Source organism: Arvicanthis niloticus, chromosome 24 (genome assembly GCF_011762505.2).
Source record: "Arvicanthis niloticus isolate mArvNil1 chromosome 24, mArvNil1.pat.X, whole genome shotgun sequence".
In the NCBI taxonomy this organism is placed as follows: Eukaryota; Metazoa; Chordata; class Mammalia; order Rodentia; family Muridae; genus Arvicanthis; species Arvicanthis niloticus.
The window spans coordinates 13,078,260-13,094,640 of NC_133432.1; the positions used below are offsets into that span (position 1 = coordinate 13,078,260).

Consider the following 16,381-nt stretch of genomic DNA (forward strand, 5'->3'; position numbering starts at 1 on the left):
AACATCAGGTGTCTTCCTTTATCGATCCTATCTTACTTATCTTTGAGATGGAATCTCTCACTGAACCTGGAGCGCACTAGTAAGTACCAGGGATCCTCCTGTATCTATATCCCCTGCGCTGGGACTACAGGTTGCACAGCCAACCATTGAGCCCGATTTTTTTTTTTTTTTTAATGTTGAAGATCCAAAGTGAGGTCTTCATGCTTGCCAAATGAGTCGTATCTCCAGTTCCAATGTGTCTACCCTTAGAACACTGGTCCAAGTACACAATCTCAGACATGGTAGATTATTTTTCGTCCAAGAGAGCCAAATTCTATTCTCAGAGAGCTGAGAGGAGATGATGGGTTTCAGGAGGGAAAACATGACCACCCTATCCCAGCAAAGGAATGTGAACCAACTACAAAGAACAGATGTCACCTAGTTCCTAGTTAACTAGTTAACTGCTAGTTAACTTCCTGGAGACACCTCTCCAGGGCTCCAGTTCAGACCAGCAACACCCAACTACCCAACTACCCGTGGTGGCGCACACCTTTAATCCCAGAACTTGGGATTTCTGAGTTCCAGGCCAGCCTGGTCTACAGAGTGAGTTCCAGGACAGCCAGGACTATACAGAGAAACCCTGTCTCGAAAAACCAAAGGGGGAAAAAAAAAAAAAAAACAAACAAAAAAAAAAAAGCAAAGTCTCACTATGTAGCTCTGGATGTCCTTTCTTGAACTCTATGTAAACCAGGCTGGCCTGGGATTCACAGATCTCCACATGCCTCTGACTCTTGAGCCTTGGGATTACAAACACATGCCTCTACAATGTAGTGGCATAGACCATTTACCCTCTTCCCTCAGCTGTAAAACAGGTTGCTTGTTCTGTGTGACCTCAAAGGTTCTTTTACCAAGTCTGGTTTGTCCTCAGATGTTTACTTAGTTGATAGAGATTGGTTCTAATGCTTTGATTCTCGGGAATCTGGGAGTCCAAAAGCTAAAGGTCCTTGTCCCCAGTTGGTTTTTGATCAATCAATCAAGATGCCGACAGCTAATGACTGGGGCAATGGGGCGGGACCCTTAGAGTCGTGCCGGTATAGACGCAGAGGGGAGAAAGGAAGAGAATCACTATGACTCCGGGAAGAAGAATAGGACGTAAGAGTTGCAGGAGAGAAAGCCAACCAGCCATGTGAGAATTCAGGTGGGCAGCCACTGGCCACTTCTCTGATTGGGCCTGGGGTACAAAGGAAGATTTAAGAGTGCCCAGCCGACCCTCAGGATGAAGTGCAACAGGGAAGGGTTACAATGGCTACAATTCTCTTCTCTTGTGGAACTTCCATTTTGCCCAAACATTAAAGAGAATAAGAGCAGCTGGGACCAGACTGTTCTGCTGATTGGTTTATCATTTTACTTCGCTTGACACAGAGTAGAGAGTTTGTTACAGAGCGAAGGAATGCATTTTCAAGACTGAGAGTGGACGTTCCTTGCTACCATTGGTTACTTTGTGGGTTCTTGTTACTTCCACCCTTTCAACCCCTTAACTCTAGATAGGCAAGAGAAAAGGATTGAGGGGAAACTTTAGAATACTTCCTGCTGATTAGGGCTGTCCAGTTCCTTGGGACAGTTTGATCTTTGGTGTCAGGATATCTGATTTCTTCTTTCTCCTTTGCACATGACTACCTACCACAACCAACAGCGACCAACCGACAAAGGACAATCCACCACTAGTTTGGAGCCCCTAGCAGTTTTATACCCTTCGAAAAGTCCCCGGAATTCCAAACGTCACCTGGTCCCAGAAACTATCTGCAGCTGTCAAAAATCACACCTCTGCTAGAGCACGAGGCAAATCATGTCATGCTGTGGACAGTCTGAAGCAGGCCCGGATTCCATACCTGGGATTAAAATGAAAACATGTTCCCATAATATTTCCAATTTTTTTTTTTTTAAAGAAACCAAAACTCCAAAATTGTCCATCACCATTACTGTTAACTGGGTTAGTAAAAGCATTATGGTATCCAGGTCTAGTGAATGCAGGCATATAATCCCAGTTACTCGGGAGGCTGAGGGAGGAGGACTGTGGGTTCAAGGCCAGCCTGGGAAAGTCAGCAAAGCCCTCTTTCAAAATAGCTCAAGAGGGGAGGGACTTGGGATGTAGCCCAGAGGGACAACACTTGTTTAGTATATTAGTTACCAATATACAAGACACAAGCAACTTAAGGGAGGAAGGGATTGTTTGGGTTCATAGTTAGTTTGAGGATACAGTCCGTCATGGCTGGAAAACCACAGTGGGAGGAGCTTGAGGACAGGAGGAGCTCCATGGAGAGGTGGGATGGGACCAGAGAGGTGGCTCAGCAGGAAAAACCTAAGGATCTGTGTTGGTTCCATCCCTGGGACTCACATGGTCGGAGCTGAGAATCCTGACATCTGCAGTCAGGAAGCAGAAAGAGATGAACACAAAATTAGCATGACATCTAGCCTGCTTGAGGCTCTTTTATCCCAAGAGCTTCTGAATACCAAGTAGATATAATGAAGCATATGGTGGCACCTTGGGTTGGCATTATGTACCACCCCCCAACGCCAGACTGGCATGGGTGACCCTCTGTAGGGCCTTTTTAATTGAGATATGATTCACACTCCATGAAGTTCTCTTTACAGTTAGTATTCAATGGCTATTACAGACTTTATAAGGCTGTGGCATTATATCCTGTGTGATTCCAGACTCTGAAGTCCCCCAGACAACCTCATATCCATTATTCTCTGTCTTCCTCTCCTTTCAGGTAACACTAATATGCTTTCTTACTGGATGGACTGTGTATTCTGAACAGGGCATAGAATAATCCCCCCTCTTCTCTCTCCCCTCCCTGAGTTTCTCTAGGTAACCCTAGCTGTCCTGTAACTCAGATCTCCCTCTGCCTCCTGAGTGCTAGGATTAAAGGCAGGCACCACGCCTACCTGAGTCTTTTTCTTTTCTTTCCTGCGACGCGCTACCTCGCCGATAAGGAGAACGCCACACTCAGGATTCTTCTGACAGCATTTATTGAACAGCTCTTCAAGATGGAGAAAAGGGGAAGGACGCCTAGCTCAGAAAGCCCGCTGCTTAAATAGAGCTTTGGGAGACGTGCAGATCCCTCATTGGCTCAAATCTTTCATCCAATTGTCATACTCGGTTTTCGCGCCATGCGCAGGCGCATTCTCAAGTAAAGCTTCCATGAAGAACCAGGAAGCAGAAGCTGGCGCCATCTTGTAATGGCAAATGAGGCTCCTCACACTTTCCTTTTAAAAAAAATATTTATTTTATTTATATAAGTACCCTATAGCTACCCTACAGCTGTCTTCATGCACACCAGAAGAAGGCATTAGATCCCATTACAGATAGTTGTGAGCTACCATGTGGTTGCTGGGAATTGAACTTAGGACCTCTGGAAGAGCAGTCAGTGCTCTTAACCCCTGAGCCACCTCTCCAGCTCTTGTCTTTCTTTTTTAAGGTTTTTGTTTATTACTTCCCTATGGTATGTTTGAATGGGAGTGTGCCTTGGCACACATGTAGAAATTGGGAGACCACCTTCAGGAACGGATTCCCTCCCTCTACCATTTGGATTCTAGGGGTTGAAACAGATGGACTGGACTAGCTGAAAGCACCTTTACCAACTGAACCATCTTGAGAGCTCTGGCTTCTTTCACTACAAGGGTTTCTGAAGTTTATCCTTATTGTCATATGTATATATTAATTCCTTTTCATGACCATGGGGTACATCCTGACTCTGTCACTCTAGGTCACTGGTTCTCCTTTAAATTTTGCACTTAATTTTACGCTTTATTTATTTATTTATTTATTTATTTATTTATTTCTAGTGGGTGGAAGCCAGGGATGCAACCAAGTCACCTCTGGTGCCGAGGACAACCTCTCCATCAAAGAAATACCCTGTCCCAAATGTCAAATGGTATCAATGTTGAGAAAGCCTACCAGCAATTAACAATTAGCAAACACTCCTTTTCCTTAGGCTAGAAAAAAAAAATCAGAAGAGATCTTTGGTCTGGCCTGGCAGGAAGTTCTCATTAGAAAATACATGCCTCTTTTCTTTCTCTTCTTTTTTAGTAGCAGAGGCTGTGGCAATCCCTGTGCAAAGCTCTTTCCTAATGCCACAGAGGTGCTCCAAGAGCCCGGATGGTATTTTCTCCACTTCTTGGCCTGAGAGCAGCCACTGACCTCCCAGGAATCCTTGAAGTGCTAGGAATGTGACTCTGCTAAGGAGGAAAACTCAGGGTTTCTCAAGCCCAGCAAAATGTCAAATCTAAATTGTCCCCCCTAGGGGCGAGCAGCAAGAGGTGTTTTGCAAAGTCCTTTCCCTTGGCTTCTTTTATGAAACTTCAGAGCTGGCTTTAGAACCAATAATTCCAGGGAACCTCTTCTCCCTGTGCCGTCCCCCCCAACCCCCTCCCTACCCGCACATGCAAGGAAAAAAAACAAAAACACTGGAGCTTTGAGAAAGGACTGTTTGCCACATGCCTCAGACAGCAACCAGTCCGCAGAAATCTCAGTGGCTGGGAACCCAAGGCACGTGACACCCAAAGTCACCACAGCATACTTACTGGGGACATAGGTTATGGCAAATGCCAGGCAAGTGAGCCACCTGTGATCCCAGTGGCCCAATCCAACCGGTTCTCATGACTGGCACGGAAGTTGGGTAATGATACATGCCTTGAAAATAAGTTTGATTGGTCTGCAGGAGCCGGACAGGGCAAGAAACGGGTTGTCATACCATCTTAAAAAAAAACCTTGTCCTTGGGGTAGGATTACCCGACAGGCTGGCTGGGACTGGTTAGTGGCATGTGTGGTTTAAAGAGCAGCCTTTAGCTCAGTTGGCAGAGAAGGAAATGCCAAGCAGAGGATTCCAGAGAGGCGCTGCCCCCTCTTTTGGACATGTGCCAGTTATTGTAACACACGTATATATGTATATGTGTATATATATTCACACACACACACACACACACACATACAAAGCGAGGCATGACTGCTTCCCTTTTTATCCCAAAAGTGAACTATTTTATTTGGGCATCTAACCACATGCCACTCACCACAGGAAGTGATTTATCAGGCTCATTCTGATGGAAACCTTCAAGTTACAGAAGCCTGGACTTGGCACACTGTGAACTGCAGAAGTGTTTAAGGATGAGAGTAATTAGGTGACATAGTAATGTGTGTTTAGTTGGCAGGACTTTGGGTGTGTTTAAAAAAAAAAAAAACAACACTGCATTTAAAAAAAGGAACATTAAGTGGGAATCTCCAGGAATCCTGTCTGAAGCAAATCTAGAAAAAGGAAAATATTCCTTGATGAGATATTTTTATGCTACAATTAAAAATTATGGGGTGCAAGAGGGCTCCACAGGCTCAGGCACTTACTGTGCAGCCCTGGAAACCTGAGTCTGATCCCTAGAACCGGTGTGAAGGTGGAAGGAGCAAGCTGACTCCTGATAGTTGTCCTTTGACCTCCGTCTTGCATACATATGGCATGTCCCCAGTCCCCATAGCCTGGATATGCAAGGCATGTACACACACACACACACACACACACACACACACACAATAAGTTAAACTAAAAATTATTTGGTAATTGGATTATCAAAGGCCAATTCTATTGTTTGTGAATTCCACCTATTCAAATATTTCCTTCCATCCTGATATTAAGTATGATTCCCAGTTCATTGTTCTTTCTTTTACCAAACAGACCAGACATTTACAAACTCCCCTCCTGTGTGCCAGACATTAGATTAGACCCTGACAACGTGATGCCAATTTACTCCTGCCCCTGAGGAGCCTACACTGCACTGAAATCCCCATATGTTCTGGGAACACAACAGGAAACACAGGATCCTTGAATATGGAATTACATCCTAACTGGTAGAAGAATGAATAAAGACAAAGGTATTGGGGCAGCCTTGTGCTTAGCAGGGGGCCAGTCAGCAACAAAACACCAAATAGGTAGAAAAAGTATTTGGAACCTAGATTATTTATATACCATGCCCTCTGGCTAGGTATGAAACCTATATATGAATATATATATATATTCGTGCATACATACCAACATTATATATGAGCTAAACTGGGCATGCTAGTGTGTTTATAAGGCCCAGCGATTGGCTTGTAGAGGAAGGAAGTCCCAGAGTGAGTTCAAGGTCAGCCTTAGGTAAATAGAAACTGCAAGGTCAGCCTAAGTTATAGGAGATCCTGTCTTTAAAATAAAATACCCACAGACTGGAGAGAGATGGCTCAGCAGTTAAGAGCACTGACTGTTCTTCTAGAGGACCTGGGTTTGAGTCCCATCACCTACAAGGCCGCTCACAACTGACTGTAACTCCAGTTTTAAGAGATCTAATGCTCTCTTCTGGGCCCCCATGGGCACTGCACACATGACTTAGGAGACATATGGAGACAAAACATATAAAATAAGTCGTAAAAAGTTCCCTTAAGAACAGTAATAATAATAATTAATGATAATGAATCCTAGCTGTTATTCAGCTGAAATGATTTCCGAAGGAAATAACTTATAATAGTTAATATTTGGGGAAGGCTGTTTGATATCTTTGTTCAAGGTAGGCCAAGAGCTTTAGAAAAAATAAAATAGAAAGTGTCCCACCTTTCCTTCTTTCTTCTTCTTTTTTTGTTTTTTTTGTTTTTTTTCGAGTCAGGGTTTCTCTGTGTAGTCCTGGCTGTCCTGGAACTCACTCTGTAGACCAGGCTGTCCTGGAACTCAGAAATCTGCCTGCCTCTGCCTCCCAAGTGCTGGGATTAAAGGCGTGCGCCACCACCGCCTGGCCTTTTTTTTTTTTTTTTTTGACAGTGTCTATGTAGCCTTGCCTGGGATGTAACTCACTCTGTAGATCAGGCTGGCCTCAAGTTCACAGATCTGCCTACCTCCTAACTGCCAGGAATTAGAGATATATGCCATCATGCCTAGCCCTTTCTTTCTGACAAGGGATGGCCCTCTTGAGAAGAGAAGGCAGGGCCTCATTCTTGGCAGTTCTCAGCCCTCCACAGTTTCTGAAGGCCTCCAAGTCAGAGGCAGGAAAAAGACCTGTGAGGCCAGGTTGACTGTAAAGCTTAGGATCCAGGGTACAGACATTTTAGACATGGGGCTTTCAAGACACATGAATTATGGAACTGTTAGGATTGGGCACTGCCATTTATCACTGAGTATGGTAGATGGTGTAGAATCCCAGTCTTGGTTTCTTACAGTTATGTAAACGAATATTGTGTGTGTGTGTGTGTGAAAGAAACTGTTAAACAGGATACAGTGGCACATAATTTGTAATCCTTGAACTTGGGAAGCCGTGGGCAAGATCAGAAGGAATTCAAGGCCAACCTTGGTGACAGTGAGTCTGAGGTCACCCTGTGCTCGATGAGACTCTATCTCGAAATAATCAGAAAAGAGGAAAAAAAGAAAGATAGTGAAAGAGAAAAAAAACACAAAAAAGGACCCCCACCCTTATCCACCCCCCAAATTACCCATCATTCTCAATAATTTACAGTCCTCTGGGAAATCTAACTCCTGGATCACAGGTAGACAAGTCCAAAGCGACTACAAACTGCTTAACTACGAGTTCCAAGAGACACTGCGCCCACACCCTTTGCGCACGCTCGATTCCAGTGACTACATAGGGCTGCGAGTCTGAAGGGGCGGGGCTTGGACCTGAGCCGCGAATAGGGGGCGGGGCCGGGGCGGTGCTGGAGAGGGGGCGGCGCTGCCGGTGCGGCCCGGAACACGCTAGTGGAGCGGAAGATGGCGGCGGCGGCGGCGGCGGCTGCAGCCGGGACCCCAGTTTGGTTGAGGCGGAGGAGCCGCCGGTTCTGACCTCGCTCTGGCTCCAGTGCGTGCGGTAGAGCGTGTGCGAGGCCCCGTGCAGCGGGCAGGGGCGGCAGTGGTCAGTGCGCGCCGCCCTGAGGAACGCCCCGGCGGCGCTGCTGCGGCTGAGGAGAGAGCCGGCTCCGGGCCTCGGCGTCCTCCGGCGCCCCGGGCCCCGCGCCTCCTCGGGGGGGCGGCGGCGGCGATGTTCTCGGTCCTGTCGTACGGGCGGCTGGTGGCCCGCGCCGTGCTCGGCGGCCTGTCGCAGACCGACCCCAGGGCGGGTGGTGGCGGCGGCGGCGGCAGCGGCAGCGGCAGCGGCGACTACGGGCTAGTGACGGCGGGCTGCGGCTTCGGCAAGGACTTCCGTAAGGGCCTGCTCAAGAAGGGCGCGTGCTACGGGGACGACGCGTGTTTCGTGGCCCGCCACCGCTCGGCGGACGTGCTGGGTGAGTCCCCCGGCCCCTGTCCGCCTCCTGGGGACTCCGGAGTGCGAGGCTTCCCTGCTTCCTCCGCTGAGCGCAGCGCCCTGCCAAGTACCCCGAGACGCGTTTTTCTGCCTCACGATCCCCCCACTTTAGAAATGGGGAAACTGAGGGGCAGAGCGGTGGAGCCACGTGCCCAAGGTCACCGCTTTGGGAATGTGTCCAGTCTGCCCGGGTGCAGAACCGCACTCTTCTTAGTCACAGCTCCCACGCGACCTCGTCCTCCGGGCTCGGCGACACCTGCAGGCTGCTAACCTCGCTCTGCCTCGCTCCCTCCTCCCTCTGTGCGCCCCGGGAATCCCTGCTTCTTGGCGAGCTCCTGACGCCCGGCCCCTGCTGCGGGATCCCGAGCAGACCCGAAGACAGACGGCGGCGGGAGCCCACAGCCCCGTTGTGGGTTTTTCCCGCTGCCCGGACCATCCCCGGATTTCCATCCTTTTCGGGAAGGGCCATGGGGGTTGAGGGTGGACTGCTGGCTGGTTAGAAAGTCTAGCAGTGTTTTCTCCCAAACCCAACTTGTCTACTTGAGGTCACTTGGGGTGGCAGAAGGTCTCCTTGACCCAAAATAGAATGGCTGGACCTGCTTGTAGACTGCAGCCAAACAAGCTTTGAGACTCGGTCATAGCTTTTTAGGCCACAGGTGCTTCCTAAGATCTATCCCAGTTACTCCTTTGGGAAGAGGAGGTAAGAGAGCTGTCCAAAGGCCTAAACAATTGACAAGCTGTCAGAAACTTTACCTAGGGTATGCCCTTGGAGAGTTTGTGTGTGCCACTAAAGGTCTTTCAGTTCCTGAAGCTCTTCCTCCGATATTGAAGGACATGCTGTCATTGGCTCCTAGGTTCAAATGTCATGTTGGTTTCACTTCTCCAGTAACATTGAGTTCTTAGTTACTTAAAGCTTCATAGGCTTGGACAAAATACGGTATTGGAGCAAGTAATAGTTTTTGTGACAGTAACTGTGTGTTGGGTTTCTTTTTTTTTTCTTTCTTTCTTTCTTTTTTTTTTTCTTGAGAACAGTGTCTTTGTAGCCCACTTTCGGCTTAGTGCAGGCTGACCTTCAGCTCCTGCTTCTGCCTCCCAAGTGCTGAGTTTACAGGTGTGTGCCGCAAGTAACATGACATTTAAAATCCGATACCAGAGTAACCTTGTGAGTTTTTGCTTTTTGTCACATGTAGTGTTTGGGAGCATGATACTGAGAAGGTGGTTCTCATTTTAATTGGTCAGTAACCCCATTATCTGTGTTGAGAAAAATCTTTTAGTATTTGGACAGCACTATTGATACCAACCTTTCAGAGGGCCTTCCTAGGTTTGGAAGTACACAAATTCACCATGAAGTCTGTCTAGACTCAGGATCATTTTTGAGAAGCTGCCATTAGCTGCTTTTGCAAGTCACCTAGGCAGCCTTTCGCTTAGGGAACTTAGGATCTGTGCTTCCTTTGAAGTTACAGTTAGCAGTGTAGGCTGCTTCCTTGCCATCCATGCACGAGGCCTTCGTTCAAGGCCCAGTACCACCAGAAGGGTGTCAGGAGCTCCAGTCATACAAACAGGCCAAGCAGTGATGAGCCAGTGAAGTTCACTTTCTAAAACTGACTACAAGATAGTTTTTTGGTTTGATTTTGTTTCTGTGAGAAACCTGTGGTTTGATTGATTGTTTGATTGGCAGTATAGTACTTTCTATACCTGAGGTCTGAGCATATTAAATTGAAAAATACCAGGAGTAAACCACTCTTAAGTTTTAAATTGCATGCCATTCTGAGTAGTGAGACAGAATCTTGTACATCTACCCAGAGGTCTTGTTACTGTTTTGTTTTGAGACAGATTCTTGCTATGTTGCCCAGGATAGTCATGAACTCCTGGCCCCAAGAAACCCTCTTGCCTAGGCCTCCTGAGTCCTAGGAGTGCTAGGTCTACAGGTGAGCGTACCATGCCGGTCAGGTCTTTCCATTATTAGTTGGGTCCACTCTCCATCCTCTACCACTTAGTCAGTCACGGAGAAGCCGTCTTGGTTAACAGATCAACTGAAGATGTAGGGTACTAATTTGTATAATTTTTACTGCAATATGTTGTTTTAATATTAACAAATATTGTTACTATCTTAGTGTACCTAATTTATAAGTTACACTTTATAAATTTATAAATTATTATTTATCATAGCTATATATGTATTTGAAAAAGTACTTAGAGGGTTCAGTACTCTCTGAGGTTCGGGCATCCACTAGGACCTTGAATGTGTCCCTCGAGAAGAAGGGACTGCTGTGTCTGAATGTATTAAGTCCCTATGCTGAATTTTAACATGCAGTATCTTGATATTGTAGCATATTTACAAGGATATGGAAGATACTGGTCAAACCCTTTCTAAAAAAGTACAAACGTAATTTCATGCTCTGGCATTCTGGCAGAAACCATGCCTAGTTTGAGGTTAAGCTTTGCAACTTAGTAGCTCTGTGATTTGTGGTCTTGGTGGACTCTGAGTCTGCAGTCCTTATCTGGAGAAGATTGAAAGGAGTGGGCTGTCAGACTTAGTTCGGAGGCTCTGGCTAGACAGTCACATTTTCCTGTTGTCCCTCGAACAGCACGGCTATTGGACGGCCACAGGCCACTTGGTGGATTTATTCTCTTTTGCATCTGACGGTGAGCACTCAGTTCTTAAATTACCTTGGTTCACTGGTTGAAGGATCCTTGGCTGTGGAAGGGACCTCTGTGGAGAAGAGCACAGAGGCAGACTGGAGACAGCCTTCACTCTGCAGGCAGCCCATCACATGCCACTGATGGCACACACTTGAGTGTCTGATGGAGAGCCCATCTCCTTCTCTTGGAAAGAGTGCCGTAGAAAACACACACACACACACACACACACACACGGCTGCTTATGTGACCAAGAAGAAGCCAGTCTGATTTGACAAAGGTCTTGCATACACACAGCTGCAAATGGGGGAGTGGGCCTGGGAACAGGAACAGGTTCTCCAGGACCGTCCTGTTGTGGAGGCGCTCTTACGGAAGCCCTCCTGGGAGCCACCTGAAACAACGTTCTAAGTTGGCCTCATTTGGCCCTTGGCAGCCATGAACCAGTTCACCAGATGGTGCCTTTTACTTTATTGATACCATCCTATCACAGGCTGAACTGGTAAGAGTTACAAGCTGAATCACATTACGGTAAATCTATGAGTTCAAGGCTAGCTTGGTCTACATAAAGAGACCTTGTGTCTGAGTTAAGACTCTTTCTTGCTAAGTATCTCTGCAGTTGGGTCACTCACTGTGGGCTTCTCCTCAACTCTTAGGAATGAAAGCTAGACTATATTATTTTAATTTTTTTAAAAATTGAAATTGACAGATCATAGTGGCACATGTCTTGGGAAGTAGAGGCAGGCAGGTCTGTGAGTTGCAGGCCAGCCTAGTCTACACAGGACAGCCAGAGCTACAGAGCTACACAGAGAAACTGTCGATAGATAGATAGATAGATAGATAGATAGATAGATAGATAGAAGTGAATCATCCTGTAGTCATAATAGAGAGAACTTGATGCCTCACACTGTTATTGTCCCCACTGGATTTCTTTAGGAAAAATTGGCTGTGGAGGGTGTGGTGAGACCAAGCACCACTCCCATCCCGTGGAAAGTTGGCAGGGGCTCCTCCTCATCTTCGGACCAGCAGGAGTAAGCCCACATGGCATGAGCTGTGTGGGCTTTTCTTGTTCCTTCCTTGTAGCTTAGCCCTGAGCTTTGTTACTTTACGTGCTGTGCCTTCCTAGGTGCACAGAACCACGAGTGCCTCCTCATGTCCCCGGCTACAGCAGCAGCAGCAGCAGCAGCAAAAGGCTGTTGAGAACTTAAGACTTCACAACCTTGAGATTCATTTCCTCCATGTTTTGGTGATGAGCAGACAGGGGCCTTCAGATGCTTAGGTAACTTCAAAGCACTGCTAGTTATTGGCAGACAGGGCTTTCTCTGTCATTCTTGGAGGGATGAAGAGAGGGGAAGAGTCAGAGAAAGAGAGAGGGGGGAGCGGTAGCATATGAATGTGTTTATAATCGCTTTATTCTCTCTGACTCATAACTGAAAAGCAACAAAAACTCCCCTGCATACTAAACACAGCTTACAGAAAACCATTTATTTGAAAATGGCAGGCCTGGTCTGTGCAATATAACTTCTGGCCTGTAAAGACTGAGCTGTGAAGCTGCTCTTAAAAAGCCAAGGGATGTTTGTTTAAGCTTGGTTTAACTTGGAACCTAAACATGAAAATAAAACAGTTTTCTACTCCAGCCTTTGGTTTTGAGTTTTTACTGGGCCAGGATTCTGAAGTGTTTCTGTGAGTCTTGCCAATCTTAAAAATATTCTTTGGTGGGGTGGTGGTGGTAGTGTTTTGTTTATGAGTGTGTTTTAAATTTTAAAAATATTTATTTTATGTATGTGGGTGTTTTGCCTACATATATGTACCACATGCATGACTGATGGCCTTGGTGGACATTGGGTTCCCTGCATCTGTAATTCTGAATGGTTGTGTTCTGCCGTGTGAATGCAGGGAGTCAAACCAGGCCCTCTGGAAGGACAGCTGGTGCTCTTGGCTGTTGAACCATTATCTTTCTAGCCCTGGTTTTGTCTTTGAGATGGAGCCTCACTATGCAGCTATAGCTGACCTAGAACTCACTGTGCAGACCGGACTGGTCTCAAGTTCCTAAGAGATCTGCCTGCCTCTGCCTCCTGAGTGGTTAGGTTGAAGGTGTGTACCACCATGCCCGGCTTTTGAATTCTATTTTGAAGCTCAGGTACATAGGTTACATCCACTTTGATAGTTCAGTCTTGGTAAACACTGTACTTTTACATAAGTTGTCACTGGAGAGTGCACGACAACCAGCGTTTCAGGAAGTCCTTTCTGGAATCTCAGGTCCTGTCCAGACATTGATCTCATCTTGTAGTCAGGATCTTTTTTAAAGTTAAATCTATCTGTTGATGACCTTGAGTCTTTTGTTGTGTTAATCTGAGCTGCAGTGCTTGGAACGAGGCTCCGCTGGTGAAGGTGCTTGCCACCAAGCCTAACGACCTGAGTGTGAGCCCAGGACCTGTGTGGCAAAAGGAGAAAGCAGATTCCCTCAAGCGGTGCTCTGACCTCTGTACTCTAGCTCCACAATACATGTCAAAAATAAATGGATAAATGCCAAAACTGAGTGGCAGAGTCACATGAGATGACACGACACCTTTTAAAAATGTATACTCAGTATTCACAAGGTTGTACAGCCTTCCTGAGTCCAGAGTCTGCCCCTCCCCCACCCCTCAAAACCCCCAAGCCTGTCTGTCCACTTGCAGTGCGCCGCACTTGCAAGGTTAGGTGTTTCCTAACCTTGGTAGCAGCTTGCCAGTTCTCTGGATTTGCTCGTTCTGGGTGTTGTGTGTAGGTGTGATCCCAGAATATGTAGTCTTCCGTGCTGTTTCCTTTTGCTTTACCTGTTTTCAGAATTGAGGTTGGAGAGTGATGTCAGTGCTTCATCCTTTATCGTGGCTGCATAATATTCCAATTCCAGGGTACACGGCATTCTGTTGCTGCTCATTCGTTGGCATCAGTCTGCATTTTCACATATTTGATACTGTGAATAGCGTTTGGCATATTTGTATATAAGCTTTTGTGTGAGCAGATGCTAGATATTATTTTGGCGTGTGTATGGGCATTCACTACATAGGCTGGCTTTGAACTCTAAGCAGTTCTCCTCCTTGGCCTTTAAGTGCTGGGATTGCAGGCACATGCCACCACACTTGGCTATGTACATGTGATTTTAATCTTTCCAGGTGTAAAACTGGGAGTGGAATTAGTTGGACATATGATAAATTGGTATAGTTCGAGTATATAACTATTTTATATAAAGAAAATTAACTTTTAAATTGCAGTAATTAAATATGTAAAGTTCTGAGATTAATCAGTTCTTTATGCCTGATGTCACATAATCTGTGTGTTTTCAAGAGAAAATGTCACCAGGCTTACCTCTAATCTCAGCACTTGAGAGGTAGAAGCAGGCATATCTCTGTTAGTCTGAGGCTAGGCTGGCCTACATAGTGAGTTTTAGGATAGCCAGGGCTACATAGTAAGACCCTACCTCAACAAAAGAAAGAAGAAAAAAAGAAAGAGTGAACTGTTGAGAAAGGACAAAAGTCTGGGCTTAAGGACAAGGCTGTTGAGGGCCGACCAGCTGCTGTGTGGCTTTCAGTGGCCAGTGACAGGGTTGATGGAGAGGATGCCTGCTGTTTGCTGAGCTCTGCACTGCTCCACCCTGCTGTGTGGGCGAGTTAGACTTTGTGAACGGTGCTTATGAGACACCTTCACTTTCACCCATTGCCTTCAGCTACCTTTCCTGGCCACCAGTTTGTAACTTGGAGACTTTGGGCTAAACTTGACATTGTCCTGCCTCTCAGCTTTTCCCTCAAGACATTAATAATCCCTAGAGGCTCTGGATGGATCTTTCTGTCCAGTAAGCCATTGGGAAGAAGCAGAGTGCTTAGACTTTTTAGATAGATAGTTGCAAAGACTTGTTAAATCCCTGGGGAAGGTAGAGTGCACATGGGCTCCCATTGCGGGGGGGGGGGGATTTGGGGTGCGGAGGTATCACTCAACTGGGCAGCATGTAATCTGAATGGCTGTGGCAGTGTCCAGGTGGACTTGGTGCTGGTGCGTGGCTCTAGAAACACCACACCAGGTCAGAATGTGACCTACAAGCTCATCCTCTGGCAGATCAAATACTCGTCAACCTGAGGCTGAATGCCAAGTCCCTTTGTGTAGTCCCCCGTGTCTTTTCTATGGCTATGCCTAGGCCATGTGATTCAGACTTCTCAGGAAAATGTTTTGTATTTTTTGAATCTTATTTCTAAGGAAATTGGACTTTAGTTAATTGAAAATAATATGCCTAGTGAGTTTATCTTTCAAAGTACAGGTTAACTTCCCGTTCCTTTGAGAAGTGCTGCTGCTGTTAGGAACACTTCTGGACGTGAGCTTCCTGTTCTTTCTGTTGTTAAAAGTTCATAAAATCAATCCTAAGGCCAGAGCCCTTGCAAAGGCTGCAGAGGACATAGTGCTGATAACAGCCAAGTCACTAGTCATTTGGACTTGAGCTGGCTTTTGGCACGGCCCTTTCAGTGTAGTTTTATATGGTTACAGGAGAAAAGAGGGGCTAAGTGCTTCCATAAGATGCCCAGTGGGGTCTGGGGGTGGATTGCAGGAGGAAACAGGTCCATTGTGTAAGGAGTGAAGACCCCCCTTTCTTTCCTGTAAGCCATTGCTGCATACCTCCAGGAGTCGGCCGCCTTCCCTGAAAGCCGCACTGGAAACTGCAGAACAATTCTGTTGCTCTTGAAATCTCTGCGGCTCCTGACCTGTCACTTGCTGCGTTTCTTCATCTGTAAAGTTGACTAGTCTGTAGGTTTGGTGCAGTTAGTGTTAGACTCAAACCGAGAACACTCAGTTGCATTGTCTAGTGCTTTTAAATAAGTGCTGCACCTTTGTGCTTGTAAAATAACGCCTGCTCATAAAGAGTCCTGTGTAAAACACCTGTAGCACATACCCCTGGCCGTGCCACACTATTGAGTGTACTAATAGTGTATGCACACTATTGAGCAGTGTGCTAGCCTATATTCCACACTGCGTGTCTTGGTATAGATGTGTGTCTACTGACAAGCAGAGTTCATCACATCTCCTGCATTATACATTAGAACTTACTGAGTTGGCCTCTACTTTTATTATTTAGGTTGTACTCAGTTTCCTGCTATAAAGTAACAGGTGAGGTGAGCCTCTCTTTATTTGGAATAGCCCCTTAGGGCTGATTGAGGAGCCCTGCAGCAGGTCAGGAGTGCACAAGGCCCTGTTGCACATAGCACCTGAAAACTCTCCAGAAAGGTTGCGTGCTTGATGCTCGCTCAGCCAGGTTCTGGGGATCAGCTTCTCCAGTAAGCTTCATGTTAGCCTGGAGGATGTCACATTTAACACGTATATACTTACCAGGCTGTCCACAGTTTATATCTGTTCTTGGTGTGAATCACAAAGACTGCTAAGAGACTGCAGCTTCGCCAGGGTCCACAAAAATGACTTCCTACAAATGTGTTGT

At 46.4% G+C, this 16,381-nt stretch overlaps 1 protein-coding gene and 1 long non-coding RNA gene across 2 annotated transcripts in view; one reads left to right on the forward strand and one right to left on the reverse strand.

Annotated features, from left to right (window-relative positions):
* Positions 1-2,119: 2,119 nt before the first annotated feature.
* On the reverse strand, positions 2,120-4,640 carry LOC143437736 (uncharacterized). Its single transcript, XR_013107044.1, has 3 exons — positions 4,567-4,640; positions 2,929-3,249; positions 2,120-2,400 (listed from the first exon to the last, which is right to left on the reverse strand). It is a non-coding gene; the product is annotated as an uncharacterized LOC143437736 (long non-coding RNA).
* Positions 4,641-7,698: 3,058 nt separating this feature from the next.
* The window catches only part of Pptc7 (protein phosphatase targeting COQ7), a 40,222-nt gene continuing 31,539 nt past the window's right edge, over positions 7,699-16,381 (forward strand). Inside the window, exon 1 of the mRNA XM_076922761.1 lies at positions 7,699-8,266. Coding sequence (XP_076778876.1) covers positions 8,023-8,266 — 244 coding nt within the window. The 5' untranslated portion in view covers positions 7,699-8,022. The remainder of the gene's footprint in view (positions 8,267-16,381) is intronic.